The sequence below is a fragment of the Dermacentor andersoni genome, chromosome 1 (assembly GCF_023375885.2).
Source record: "Dermacentor andersoni chromosome 1, qqDerAnde1_hic_scaffold, whole genome shotgun sequence".
NCBI lineage: Eukaryota > Metazoa > Arthropoda > Arachnida > Ixodida > Ixodidae > Dermacentor > Dermacentor andersoni.
The window spans coordinates 71,097,647-71,112,296 of record NC_092814.1 but is presented as its reverse complement, the minus strand read 5'-3'; the positions used below and the strand labels follow the sequence as shown (position 1 = coordinate 71,112,296).

At 43.8% G+C, this 14,650-nt stretch overlaps 1 protein-coding gene across 1 annotated transcript in view; it reads left to right on the top strand.

Annotated features, from left to right (window-relative positions):
* LOC126543091 (A.superbus venom factor 1-like) overlaps positions 1-11,469 on the top strand; it is a 97,997-nt gene extending 86,528 nt beyond the window's left edge. Inside the window, exons 28-32 of the mRNA XM_050190227.2 lie at positions 225-317; positions 3,666-3,785; positions 6,080-6,163; positions 9,192-9,336; positions 11,297-11,469. Of these exons, the coding sequence (XP_050046184.2) occupies positions 225-317; positions 3,666-3,785; positions 6,080-6,163; positions 9,192-9,336; positions 11,297-11,426 (572 nt within the window). The 3' untranslated portion in view covers positions 11,427-11,469. The remainder of the gene's footprint in view (positions 1-224; positions 318-3,665; positions 3,786-6,079; positions 6,164-9,191; positions 9,337-11,296) is intronic.
* The last annotated feature ends 3,181 nt before the right edge of the window (positions 11,470-14,650 follow it).

The following is a 14,650-nucleotide window of genomic DNA, read 5'->3' as shown; positions in this document are numbered from 1 at the left end:
TTTTTTCGGAATCACTTAAATTACCGCCCAGTTTCAGTTCAAACATTAGACATTTTTCTGTATTAGACGTTCTTCCAGAATATGTGCTTATAGTACATTTTAAGTGTTTATCGCTCCTTCTTCGCGTCGGGCACGACGACGAGAGGAATGCCGACGATGGTGGCAGCCATGCTACAGTATAATCAGTTTGCCCACGTTGATAGCTGTACTGTTTCATGTTGCAGATTTTTCCTGCGAACGATTTTACACGCCCGACAAGTCAAGTCCTTTGTTGAAGTTCAGCTGTGACCAGGAGGACGTCTGCACTTGCGCCGAAGGTAAACCTAAAACCTGATGTAAAAAAAAAATAACGAAAAAAATATATACATGTATTATTTAGGAGGAGGAGGAGGAGACAAAAGGGAGGTTAGCCAGTGTAAGTACCGGCTGGCTACCCTGTGCTGGGAAAAGGGGTAAAGGGAATAAAAGGAGAAAGAAGAAGAAGAGGGGAAAAAAAAAGTGGAAACCAGAAAAATCACACAGTAACGCGATACTACGCGCTACAACATTCAAAGGCGGTCGCACAATTCGCATGTCTTTAAACACTTCAGCAAAGCCCTTAAGGCCTTGAGTGCCGAAGCCCGTCTGGACCAGTGTCCTAGAGCTTTTTCCTCTGTAAAGGGGCGATTGTCCAGTTTTTCAAGCGCGCTCACGAGCACTTTTCTTGGCACTTCGTAACGGGGACAGTCACAAAGGAGATGCTCAATCGTCTCCTCGCAGCCGCAGGTGTCACAAATAGGGCTGTCGGCCATTCCAATGCGGAATGAATAGGAGTTCGTGAATGCCACGCCGAGCCACAGGCGGCACAGAAGTGTTGCTTCCGCTCGTGGTAACCCTGGTAGTAGGCGGAGTTGCACACGTGGATCCAATCTGTGGAGACGTGCGTTCGTGAATTCACTGGTGTTCCACAGGTTCTGCGTAAGCTCGCGGGCGAGGGAGCGAAGATTTGTGGCTGCATGTGTTCTTGACAGTGGTATTGGTATAACGTGGGCACCATCATGGGCCGACCGGGCAGTGTCATCCGCACTGTCATTTCCCGAAATTCCGCAGTGACCCGGTATCCACTGGTAGATGATGTTGTGTCCCTTGTTGATTGCGCGATGGTGGAGTAGTTGGATGTCTGCGACTAGTTGCACATTTGGTCCGTGGTTGAAAGGGGACATCAGACACTGGAGAGCTGCCTTTGAGTCACATAAGATGGACCACGAATCTGATGATTTGTGAACAATAAACTCCAGAGCAGCACGGATAGCTGCGAGTTCTGCAGTATTATATGGAGTATATTATTTGGGGTATCTACTAAGGGTAAGGTAGAGGTATCTATAGTTGTCTCAAGAGGTTATAATTGAAAGGTTGATGCATTTCTTAAAGAACAAGTGTTTATTGTACCCGCCGTGGTTGCTCAGTAGCTATGGTGTTGGGCTGCTGAGCACGAGGTCGCGGGATCGAATTCCGGCCACGGCGGCCGCATTTCGATGGGGGCGAAATGCGAAAACACCCGTGTACTTAGCTTTAGGTGCACGTTAACGAACCCCAGGTGGTCGAAATTTCTGGATTCCTCCACTACGGCGTGCCTCATAATCAGAAAATGGTTTTGGCACGTAAAACCCCGTAATTTTTTTTTAGTGTTTATTGTGTCGACGTTTCGGCTGGAGACCGACCTTTCCCAAGACAGAGTCGGTCTCCGGCCGATACGTCGACACAAGAAGCAGATGTTCTTTAAGAACAACCGTTAAGAACAACTGGGCACCATGCATAGATCGTTACCATGCATAGATCGCATAGTTAGACTAACGATATATATATATATATATATATATATATATATATATATATATATATATATATATATATATATATATATCGTTAGTTTAACTATGCGATCTATGCATGGTAACTAAGCGGCATCTGACATTTAGTCGGGTTCTTCAGCTGCTGCTATTGTAAAGCTGAAGAACGCGCCTAAATGTCAGGTGCCGCTCAGCGACCATGCATCGATCGCATAGACGAACGCACGAGTAGCATTTCTACGTTGCAGTATGCTGTTCCGTCGACGTAACGCAATACGAAAACTTATAAGGTCCCTAGTGGGTGAGATATGTGTAAAGTAAGCGAACTTCCTTGAATTGATATATGCTTGAGTATTGGTGGTGGGATGGTAAATTTCTCGTGAGATAAAAAAAAAGAGCTTTCTGGCTCTGCTGTTTCCTTCATTCCCTTGACAGCATTATGGCGAACACCGGCTTTGAGCCATCTTAGCGGACCCATGCGACTTCGGAGAATAATTGATCAAAGACCGACAAAGTTGTCACATTTGCTCGGGAAATAGTATCATGCCACCGTGACGCATGCAGAGCTATTTCATTCCCTTGAGACGTGCTGCTCACGTTCTCTCTCCTCCTCTTCGCTCCTCATCCGTCGCCACTGAATGAACCCCGCCCTATATAACGCTCTAAATAAGTTTTTTTTTATTTCTTAAAGCAACATTCAATGCACACGTAGGCTTATAGAAGGATTCAGCTGTACCTACCCAAACATAAACCTCAAAAATTTTGCGCCTCACACAGACAATTTTAAAATCATTTTCGCTGTTTAAAAAAAAAAAAAGTGTTTTAGTGGTCCCGGAGGCAATTTCTTTGTTTCCGTCACCAGTCCAGCCCAATGAGAATTTCCACGATAGGTTACTTGACTCGTTCACACTGTTCTGGCAAAGCTTTTTCTAGATACATTTTTTTTATATATAGCTATTTTCATTTTGTGTCTGTGCGGTCCCTGTGGCGCGCTCTAGTTGGTACAACTTTTGTTACTTTTTGTGACTACAACAATAGCGTCACATTTATTTAACTCGTTCAGTGTATCCATATATATATATATATATATATATATATATATATATATATATATATATATATATATATATATATATATATGTATATACCGACTTTTTTTTTTAGGAGTTACGTGCGAAAGTATTGGGTCGGCTTAGATTCAAGGATGCGGTTTCGCCAGAACCGCCAGGCACTGTCTACCGCAGAAAGGTCGAGACCACGAGGTGGAAAAATACGTTGTCGATTTTATCAGGACAAAAAAAAAGCAGCGGGAATGTCGTTCAGACGCCTGTCTACTCTGACATGCCTTCGACATGTCTACTTCGCTTAGTCAAGTATAATCAGATGCATCACACCGACACGGGACGAATTCCAGCCCAGCTCATACTGGGACCATACCGATAGTGCAGCATCTCGAAAGCGCTAGACAAAACTGAGTACACTGTACTATAACAGTTGCAGTTTACGAAGTTGCGAAATCTGTTATTGACGCACATTTACGGAATTATAAACTTCGCGCTTCAATTGTTTCCTAATTTGCAAAATTTTCAGGCAACTTGGTGCTCTTAAATGCGTCTAACAGTGGGCAGGGCTCAGCTGTCTCTTAAATGCAACATCTTTCGTATAAATTGGTTAACGGCTGTCTAATCTGTACTGTTGCTGCGTTTCGCATCTTTCTTTTTTTTAAATAAGGACAGCCGCGTTGACTACCACCTAAAGCGTTTTCTTAAATTCATGCGCGGAAAGCAGCATTGTAAGCAATTATTTATTTCGTCTTTTTTTTCTCTCTCTCTCAAGGTGGCTGCCCTCCAGCGGAGCCGCTCGACCAGTTTATTAAAAATAAGGACGGCGGATTTTTTGAGGAAGAGGACCAACACGAACGTCTGAGAGAATTCGCCTGCGATGAAGTCGACTACGGTAAGGGCTCTGTCGTCGTGGGCCCACGTTGCTGCAGCAGACCTAATGGAAGACAGAACGCATGGCTGGTGTTCAGCATGTTTATCTTACGAACAGCGGCGTCACCGATGCGCCGCTGTGTCTGCCCTTGGAATCGCGGCGCGTCCGTGCGCTATTTGGTTATAAAGTTGCAGCTAAAAATGAAGGCTGCCGTAGCTTCACAGCTTCCTGTGCAACGGCGTTACGCATATAGACATATAGATAGACATTTTCACCTAATTCGATACTGAGTATTTTCAGTGCGTTTTCTCGCCTAGCGTACAGCATGCATGGTGTTGCCCAGAAGCAGAGCGATACCCGCGGAAAAACCAGTGCACGGCGTCAAGGTGAACCTGGGACTTGTGCGCGCTCGCTTTTCGGGCGCATTATTTTTAGCTGTTGATTTTTCCACAAATTGGTGGTCAAAACTTACGCAAGACTTCCAGAAAACACAGATGCGTCAGGAAATGCCCCTTCAAACAGCAACGGCGGAGCGAGTGTGCACGTGTCGTTGCCATGGCAACCGCGCATTGGTGACTCCTTTCTCGGCCCTCGCTGCCGCTTGTTTACCTGCGCAGCTGGTACGGCCGCTTCTCTCTCTCTCTCTCTCTCCAGATGGCGCGAGCACGGTATCACCTCTCACATTGCTATCAATAGCAGTGAGCTGCAGTGCATAGTTTCCCCGTTTTGGCTTGAAAATGCACGAAAGACTGCTTAGTACAGTCGACAACAGTTTTGTTCATCGTAGAGTGCAAGCGATTGCCCATGCTATAAAGTAAAAAAAAAACTCAGTATGAGTTTTTTTCATTAGTACCCCTCCTTACGTTGATGTAACTTTATCTTGACGTGCTGGCACATTTTACTGCGAACAGTAGTTAGAGAATGGGCCGATATTGTTCTTTCGGCACGCTTTTGTAACACGGCGCAACATGACGTACAAGCTAACTGCGCATGTATACCTGTGGTCAAACTAACGACCGTACGGTTTGAGTGATTGAGTTTATTGATTGGGGGTTTAGGATCCCAAACCAAAACTCAAGCTATGGCAGACGCCATTGTGGTGGGCTTCAGGTTAAATTTTTTAGCAGCTGGAGTTGCTTAATTTGCACACAAAACTGGATACGCGAGTGTTTTTGCATTCCGACTGCATCGAAACGCGGCCGACACTGAGAGGAATCGAACCTGAGACCTCCTGCACAGCAGCAGAACGGCAAACTGCTGGTCCACAGATGCGAAATATGGCTTCAAGCCGAGAGTTCCGACCACTACGCCATTTACTCTGTGGATGTTAAAATGCACGTAGGCGATCGTATCCACCAATACTGTAATGCAATGGAAAGAAATATTTTTTGCGGAAATTCCTCCTTATTGGCTCAAGCTGTTATTGGTCGTCTCGACGGCGACCACCAGAGGCCACGGCCGCTTTGCGCACTGTGCATCAGCCGTTATAAAATGAATACAACAGATAAATATACCGTAATCAAGTTATTTTTGTCAACACAAAGCTCATTTTTCGCTACAATTATAGGCGTTCACTCTCAAACGCGATCTTATATAGAAGCAACGAGAAGTTAATGTCAAGTAGCCCAACAGAAAAACTAAAATCCCTGTCCTTACACCTACAAACCTGCAACACGATGTACAACTGGCTACGTATATTTGTTCCCAATCGGCCGGTTCTCACTTTGAACAGCGAGCTGGAATGTTACTGATAGGAAGCCACCTCTACGCCGAACGAAATTAGCGAGACAGTATCACCAAGTAATGTGCCAGAGCGTCCGTAAAGTGTACCAACACAAAGCGTACAGGCACGTAATTCCTCTGCCACAGCATAGGTGTAAAAGTTTCAAGTAAAGCGTTATTACAGCTATCCATGCCGCTCTCTTATTATGGTGAGCTCTTAAGAAGGCACGCATTTACCCACTTAAATATATAACCATGTCAAACAGTTGTATTACCTCGAAGCTTCACCTCCAAGCTCTGAAATAACAATGTGTGTGCATATTTACTTCTCTAAACCTTATTAAACTGGAACCTATACTGCGCGCGCACTCTTAACACTTTTGAAGGTTAAATGCGCCAGCTCGTTCAGACGTGATCATTGTGATTAGTGCGACGAGTTAGATTGCCCAAAGGTTTGGTAGCCCTTCATGCATTTTGACTTAGAAACATGCAGTATGACTGCATGCAGTTTGTTATCACTTATGCTTCATATGAAATTAGGATACGGTAAAGTAACCACAATTCATCGCTGCAACGTTTCGTTACACGAACAGTATGGAACGGAAGTGCGAAGTGGAATACCTCCAAGGATGGATTCATAGAAGTGGTCTTCCATATCACGCAAGTTCTCAAACCAGGTAAGCACTTTAAGCTGGACCTTTACTAATTGAAGTTCGATTAATAGAACGGTCTTGACTATGACCGAAGTTCAATAATTGCAATACATTTTTTTACTGTTTGTTCTGTCGGTGCAAGTTAAATTTTCATCAGTGGGAAAGACCAGCGACGCTAAATTAAGTTGGGAAGAAAGCGTTATCTGTTTACTAGAACCGAATTCACAACTTTCGTAAAATATTTCTTTTTATTGGCCGACCGCCTTCGTTAATATATTCACGATTCTCCAGCGTGCCCCTTTTGCATGCGAACTGCTTTGTGAATACGGTCCCCATTTATGAAGCGACAGTGGACTGGTTGTCATGTCATCATAGGAAAGATGTGAAGTAGTCAATAACACTGACTCAATTTGGCCAATAAATCATACAGCATTTGGCAGACGCATTCAGATCGTGATGTGCAGGCGATGAGCCATAGGAAAATTCAGAGCCTCTATTAACAGCCCACAGTAATATTTTATAAATAATTTCTTAAATCCATTAGGTAGGTAAACATATACTTCTTTTATTTCCTTCTCTTTTTTTACCTAATATTCCCACTCCGCGAAAGTGCGAGGATGACGATAGTTTCTCTTAAAACGCTACAGCATCAATCGTATTCATATATTTTAATACTCAAGTCTCGAGCGCTTCCCGAAAAGAAAAAATAAGGATTGCGTTTGCAGTTAGAATTGCCGCCGTAAGCAAATTTACTCGGAGGCAAATAGAATGCACGACAGATGAATCACAGTGTTGAGATGAAGCACTCGGCATGAGATAATACATATCAAGAGAGCGAGAAATTACTTTGAACACGTCATGGCGCACTTCACGGCGTTAATAGATAGGGATGAGTCTGCTGATTGCACCAGATGCTCCGAAGAGTTGCAGTACGAGACAGGCGTGCAGGCACTCTGACTCTCGCGTCCAGCAGCAGTTGTACGGCTTGGTAGTTTACTTTCCTATCTTTATCAAAACGGGGAATGCCTCCTCATCTCTGACAATCAGTGATCAATGAAACGAAGAACAGCGCTTGTTAATAGAAAAAAAAAATAAGCGCACAGAGAGTATAGGACGAGATGGGCGGCAAGGAACAGTAGAATTCAGGCGCCTAAGTGCTCTTTATGTCGGTGTCTACTTTATGAGCCCGCTATGAAACTCTAATCGTTGAAAGCGCCAAAATATCATACAACTCGTGTGACTCCTCTTTGGCCGCATTCGTCATACTTCTCAGTCGTCCATACAAATTCTGGCAAAGGAAATAAAATTTCTACCTTGACCTTGACAGGCAAACTTGACATCCTCCAAATGTAGCGCGAAGCCTACGAAAGAAACCCACACGGGTTCCTCAGGAGAAAAAGCTTCTCAGCAGAAGAAAAATTCGTCCTGGTCCGAGGATCTAACCCGGCACTACTGTCTTTCCAGAGCAGTCGCTCTAGCAACTTTAGCGAATCAGGAGGCTGGCAGATAGGGTACGGCAAGAGGGAAATAATTCCAGGACTGGAAGCGTAACAGTGAATAATAATAAAAAAAAATAAGTTCTGCGACTATCCTACGAAAATGCGTACCCAAATTCATTCATAACAGTGCAGGAAAATATCGGCTAATAGAGCAAACTTAAGAGATGGCGTACTTCAAAGAAATGGCCAAGCTCAGCCTTCGCCATCCGCGCTTTCCAGAGCTGCGTACTTGCTCGACGTCTCATCGCACACACTCGGGGCCTGAATTTGAACTTCTTTCTTGCGAATAATATGGACGTTTTCTTATTTTTCCTTTTTTTTTTGTAAGTAGAAGACGCGCGAGGAAATGTTGCACTAGATGATGAGATGAAGATGGAAAACGTCCTTAACAACGTTGATAGGATCACAGGCAACCTGTTCTTTGAAAACATCTGCATCTGACGTGTGCACGCAATTTTCGGAAACTTCACGGCGTTATTATCGATTTCAGTCGACACATATTCATACTGTGCTGTCAGGATACAACTTTTCTGTTGCGGCTTCGTAGCCGAAAGCGATCTTGCACAACAATCAGTAGACGGATCAATTTTTGCGCCCAGACTGTTCTCTCGACCAACTTGGAAGCTTTTGAACGACGCGGCGCACTTTCCCGTGCACCAAGCCCGCGCTTCGAGGTGCCTCGAGCGGCCAGTCGCGCAACAATATGCGTGTATTTGCGGGCTGCTTTCATGCTCCGAAAAACACTTTCATGTAGCACGTATCGAGCCACAGAAAGCTGTATCGGGAGTTTTTCATTTTTCTCGACAATTTTCTCATTGACAAATTTAATCTAATTATAATATTTGAGAAGCTGATTAAATGATTATGACTAATTATGTTATTATGCGGAATAAAAAAAAATACTCTGAGTATCTCCAAGCGACGGCAAACAACATTACTTTTGTTCTGTTCAGCTACGTGGCATTTGCATATTTCTTTTTTTCTTGTACATCTTGGTGCACGATAGTTGGGACACCACGTATGTGTGCAAGCCACATTATCGTAGCTGCATATATCTATGCAAATGCGGCTTACACAAATGTTTAAGGCGCCTTCACGGACACGCCGTGCGTGGTAATCGTAAGACTGCGTATAATGAGCTAAATGCATTAATTAGCTTGTTTCCATTTTCGAGCCTACGGTATCAATTTATATTCGAAACCTGATGACAATCACTCTAAGGGAAATTTTATCTTGTTTGATCATTCTGCAGTGCGTGTGTTCCGAGATATTCATCACTAAATTTGTTGCCGAGTTCAACTGATTTCGCATAGCGAGGCAGGAATGTCGGTGCAAGGACGCGTCCCCGGTACGTGGCGCGGCGCGGCTCTCCCGCTGCGCTGTCGTCTCTTCTCTTCGCCAAGAGAACTGTCGCCAGCTCCGCCGTGCATTCCGAATGTCGCGCAATGTGCTGCGCGCTGCATCACTCTAGGGCCCGTCGCATCGCCGTGTAACTAAACGTACGCCTCTCTCTCTCTCTCTCTCTCTCGTATTTCTTCCCTCTATTTTTTTAGGCCACGAAGACGATTTGGAAGATAAGATACGCCGTATCAAGGTGCGTGATAACTGCGCTGGCTTAAAGATCCCCAATGACGAACAATACATCATTATGGGAAAAGATTCCACTTATGTTGAAGAAGATGAGTTCAAGCAGAAACAGTAAGTATGACATCGATAATGTCGAATTTCTGCGTTGGGTTTCTGAAGAAATTATGTCAACGCATTTGGCTCTCAGCTTACTTGGGAAATCTCGTTCGAAAGCACCTCTAACGACGCAGCTCTAACAAATATGACATCTTCGTTTCCTTTTCTTCTTTCTGTTCTTATTTATTTATTTATTTATTTACCATGGGGGGCGGGGGGAGCGTAACGTGTACTATCCAGGCATGCTATACGAACTGTACCCCGTCAGATCACTTCTAGATCGTACGTGCAATGCTAGACTCATGCAGTCGCTTTACAGAATTTTATTCCCGTATTTAGCCACGCTATGCCCCCATTTCGAAGACGCATTTTGCTTCCGCCAAGAGTCTGCTCGACTGACAGAGGAATTTCACCAACTCACAGCTTAGTATTTGAAACATAAAGGACGAGAATTTTCATCTCAAAGCGGTGCAAGCGGCTTCAACTAGCTGCTTAAAGCACTTGTTGCCAAAATCAACGTGCTCCTTCCAGTCTATTATAGCACAGCCACCATGGAGCTGTTTTTCTCTCTCCTGTTTCTTCTATGCGAGTCCAGGTAGATCAATGTAAGTGTTCGCTCATACTTTACCTCCGCCGCGTGCTCTGTCTGTCCATTTGTATCGTGCTGCTAGCCCTGTACAAGGCTGCGAGCAGGAGTATGAAATATAGGAATCACTTTCGGTTTCACCGTCGCAGGTCCCGATAGTCTTACTATCAATTTGGTTATCGGAGTTCTCGATACAGTCTTCAGACTATGAGACCTTCTTTTGTTTATTGCAATCTCCCTCCCTGCATTCGCTTCTTCTTTTTTCTATCTCTCTCTCTCTGTCTTTGTAACCATAATGGAAATCAATAAAGACTCTGAATAAACAACAGAAAAAAAAAACGCGCTACGTCATGTTTCATGCCTTACGACACAATATGAATTTGTATTTCATAGCAGTGTCGTATTTAAAAAATATAAAAATGACGTCATGTTTAAGAACAGCCTACTACGCCGAGCGTTCATGGCATTAAAAAAAAATTTTAATTAAGAAATTCACGCACCGTTTCGTAGCGGGAAACATGCGCCGAGAACAGAATGGGAAACATGAAGAAATAAGGAACGACGAATCGCCTGCAAAAGCGCAAGAACAGTTTGGCGCGCGACGCCCACGAAGTATAGGCGCACGCGTAATGAATCAGTAATGTCGAGACAGGCGCAACGCGCAGCTCAAAAGCAGAAGAAAATCCATATTCGATCCGTCGTGTATAGGACTCCATCCTTGGCAATCACTGGTCTGGCACAGGATGAAGACACCGCGGTTCGTTCGCGCCAATGTCGAGGTGCGCCAGCTCACCAATTTTTTTTCCAGCTTATCGCGACGCCATGTCGCGTCATGCAACGTGAGCACTTTGTGCGTTAAGCCTTTTTTTTTTTACCTTCTTGAACACTGGCGGAAATTAATTATGATTCTTTTTTTTTTTTTTGTCTTTTCGCCGATGGCAGCGTGGCACATCGCCTTGCGTTAACTGGGATTCACAAAGGTGCTGGGGTAAAATGTACTCGTCGCTTTTACGTGACAGTGCGTGCGTTCGTGAGAAGATTGGGTAGCCTCCGTACTAAACAAGCACATTTCAACAAAATTAACTGTAAATCATGATTCTATTGCGCTTAGTGTAACACTAAGCGCAATACAATCATGAACGTCCACCAACTAGCCCCGTTCATTGCTTTATTAACTGTAAATACATTTTTCATCGAGACGGATTGGCCTCAACCCACTTCCAAAATTTTGCCTATTCCGGTGTTGCGCGCATTCAGCCATAGCCAAAGCTATAGACAAAGCACCAATTAACGCACATTGTAAGTGTTTGCTTTTGTCAATTGCATTTTCACAAAATCTCAGCTGATTTGTATGTTTTTCCACCTCACTTTTGTTTCTTTTTATTTCAGGTTCATGTATTTGATCGACAGCAGCTCACTGATTTTCCCCGCCAGACGGAAATATCAGGGAAAACACAACAGGCTTGTGGCGTGGTTCATTAACGAGTTCTCTGATGAAACAACACGCTGCTTCTCGTGAATTTTCTTCTCGTGAATTAATAAATTTGAGCACCCGAGTGTCATTGTTGTATTTTGTTCATTCGGCTTCATACCCACTGTTGCTAGATTTTGCGTCAGTGCCTCTCATGTTTGCCGAGAACTTAATAAGAGGGAAGGTTACCAAAGCTCAGGGCGCAGAGAGAATAAAGGTATAATAGCAAGCTCTCAGCACCCTCTGGTTTTTTTTTTCAAGTGCCGGTCATTGCTCTTTGCTTCTGCGCATGAATTGCCTAAAGCTGGCAATGGCGGCAGCACCGAGCGGAATTATGAGAGCAGAACGGTCCTCTAAGGACCTAAAAGTAAATAATGGCAAGGTGTCAGGTCATCAAAAAAGCCACTCTCCGTTGCACCCAAGCCTTCAGTGGACACACGTACACAAAATATACACGCTGCGACGCTGCAGCCTTTCCGTCCAGCTTGCATGTTACATAGTAATGACGACTAACTGGAGACAAAGAGTACACGCACGAAAATTAATCTAGCCGCGATTGCGTCAGACAGACTTCTGCCAAGATTGCCTCTGTATTGGCCTTGGACATCTTGTCGTCTCCCCTACCATTTTATCTTGCGAAACAAGCCATGTGAGAGCCAACATCAATTTTTTTTTCTTTACTGAAGGCTTATCCAACACATTGCACAAATTTGAACGCCCTTCCAGCTTTACGGTGCATCTCTGTAACTGAAGCGCACGTTCAGGGATTCGACTAGGCGTTTCTTAACTAACTATTGGCCTTAGAAACACATTTTTTTCTTGTAATTAATGAAGCCAGGACTGTCGAAGAGGACGCGACGATAAGAGCTTTATTTGTTCTCTTCAAAACATGTTCGTTCTCGTATAACACCTATGCCATAGTTCTTTTTATTATTTTTTGTGGGCTTTTATAGCTTTGCTTGCGCTCGCTTTTGCATTCGCCCCCCCCCCCCCCCCTTGCGAATATTTATACAGAATAGCATTTTTTGCTCTTATCAATTTGCAAAAACCTATTTAAGAGGTAGAAATGTGCCCTAAAGAGATGTTGATTCTGAATATTTGCATTTGCAACAGTTCTTTGCATTGTGTGTCATCGCTAAATATTTGCATTTGAGACTATGTAGATCTCCCGAACGAAAAGCATTAGAAATTCGGCCCTGCATGTAATCTTTGGCTGTTTTGACACGCAGAAAGGGGGGCTACAGAATTTTGGCTCTTAAAACATCTCAGCGTCCACAAACCCGATGACTGCGCCGTGTGTTGTTGCAAACTGCTGGCAGCGCCATGTAGTTTCTATTTATCTATTACCTATTAATATTATCTCTACAGGAGGAGACAATATTTCGTGAATTTCGGAGTATCTAAAGCATAGCCAAATTTGTTATTTATCGTATTCGCCTGTTCGCTTTATAGTTAGGTAAACATGTACAAGTGTACAGTTCAACTAAACAAAACGAACTATTTAGAATAATCAAGTGACGAGCGGATTTGACATTTAACTGTCTGTCTTCCTTTTAACCTATGCAGTGGTTGCACAGTGCTTATGACTTTCTGCTACTAAGCACAAAGTCACAGGTTCGGCACCCAGGCCACGGCGCCTTCCGATGCGGTTGCAATGCAAAAGGCACCTGTACCGAGCTTTGGCTGCAGGTCAAAGTACCTCCGGCGCTTAAACAATCTAGAGCTCTGCTACGGCGTCTTACAAGTCCTCTGTGCTGCTTTGGCACCTTAAACTCAATAATTTCAATCCTCAATCGGACAGTCAATCAATCTTCCTGCTACCTCTAAGCTCGAACGTAGCTTTACTGTGTTTGGGTGCAGCATTACTCTTTAGAAAAGTTACACTTCAGGCGCCAAGTGCTTGCGATTTCAGCGATATCTGCATATAATATAGAATGCCCCTCGAAGATGGCAGTGGCCTCTAAAATGCACTTGAACGCTTTCCAAATGTGGAAGCAACAACATTAAAAGGGAGAAACAATTACAGCGATAACTCAGCAACATTGTGTACAAGCGTATGTCGAGAGGTTTCCCAAAATTCCACTAGCGCTATAATTGGCTCCTCTAGTTGTCTAAAGCCTTTGCAAGCCACACGTGGTCAGTCTCTCCTACAACGCTTTCCACTTGCGGCTGTGTAAACGAAGGATACTTCATGTTTGCTTAGTGGTCATCCTTCAAAACGCCCTTTTTCGCATTCACCATTGGCATTTCACGCAAGTTTACACCTGAAAGTTCCAAAATGGAGGCCGAAATGGTAATGACCGCGAGGACAGGCAACAGTGTATCGTGGAGTGCCTCGCCAGCGATTCCGAAACCGGGACTGCCTTTCGCTCTCGGAACGGAGAGACGCTTGGCTAGTTTGGCCATCGGCCATGTCATGCTGTATCCATCGGTTGACGATACATCGCCGAAGCTAAACAACACTGTGCTTGCTCAGTAGAATAGACAGGGAGACCACACAAGCGGCGCGAATCGGGGGCCTATGGCTTCTCTTCTGCCGCGGAATAGCTCGGCCTCCAGCTCGGCCTCCTCCTTATAGTATTTGTGGAGGGATCAAATACATGAATAATAACTGCATTGCAATTGCCAAAGATACTTCAAAAGAATTTTTGAACGCTACGCACTGTCAAGACAAGTAAAATATGTATTTTTTCATAAAAGATTATACTCGTATGTCCCAAAAATTGTGCCCGAAATAAATGATATCAATGCTTCCATGTTCTTTGTCTATTTAATAAATAAAGGCAATATCACACGAACTGTTCAACTATATCAGCTCGAAACTAGCAAAGGAGTGCACGCTGCTGATATGAAAAAAAGTAAAGGCCATGAAATGAACAAGTTGAGGAGAAATATTTTAATGAAGCTTTATCAGTCAAGAACCTTGTTTACATTTTTTTACATCCACAAAGGCCAGGAAAAAATCTCAATGACTCTGTCTTTTGTTCCAATGTATTGTTCCAACGTATTGTCACTAGTCGTGTATTGTGAGCAATTGCACCGAAATTATAGTCGCAACAGAGAGCACATATAAAAAGGAGGAGTTCTGCAAAATATACGAGGGCGATTCAAATGAAAGTGAGCCAAATGCTAATATATGACAAACGGGGCACTTTATTTAAAAGTAGACTCCATGAGCATTTAGAGATTTGTACCTCTGACTAACGATTCGCGTGATTCCCGTCTCATAAAACTCCTTGGGTTGCTGCTTGAAAAAGTCTGTAACTGACTAC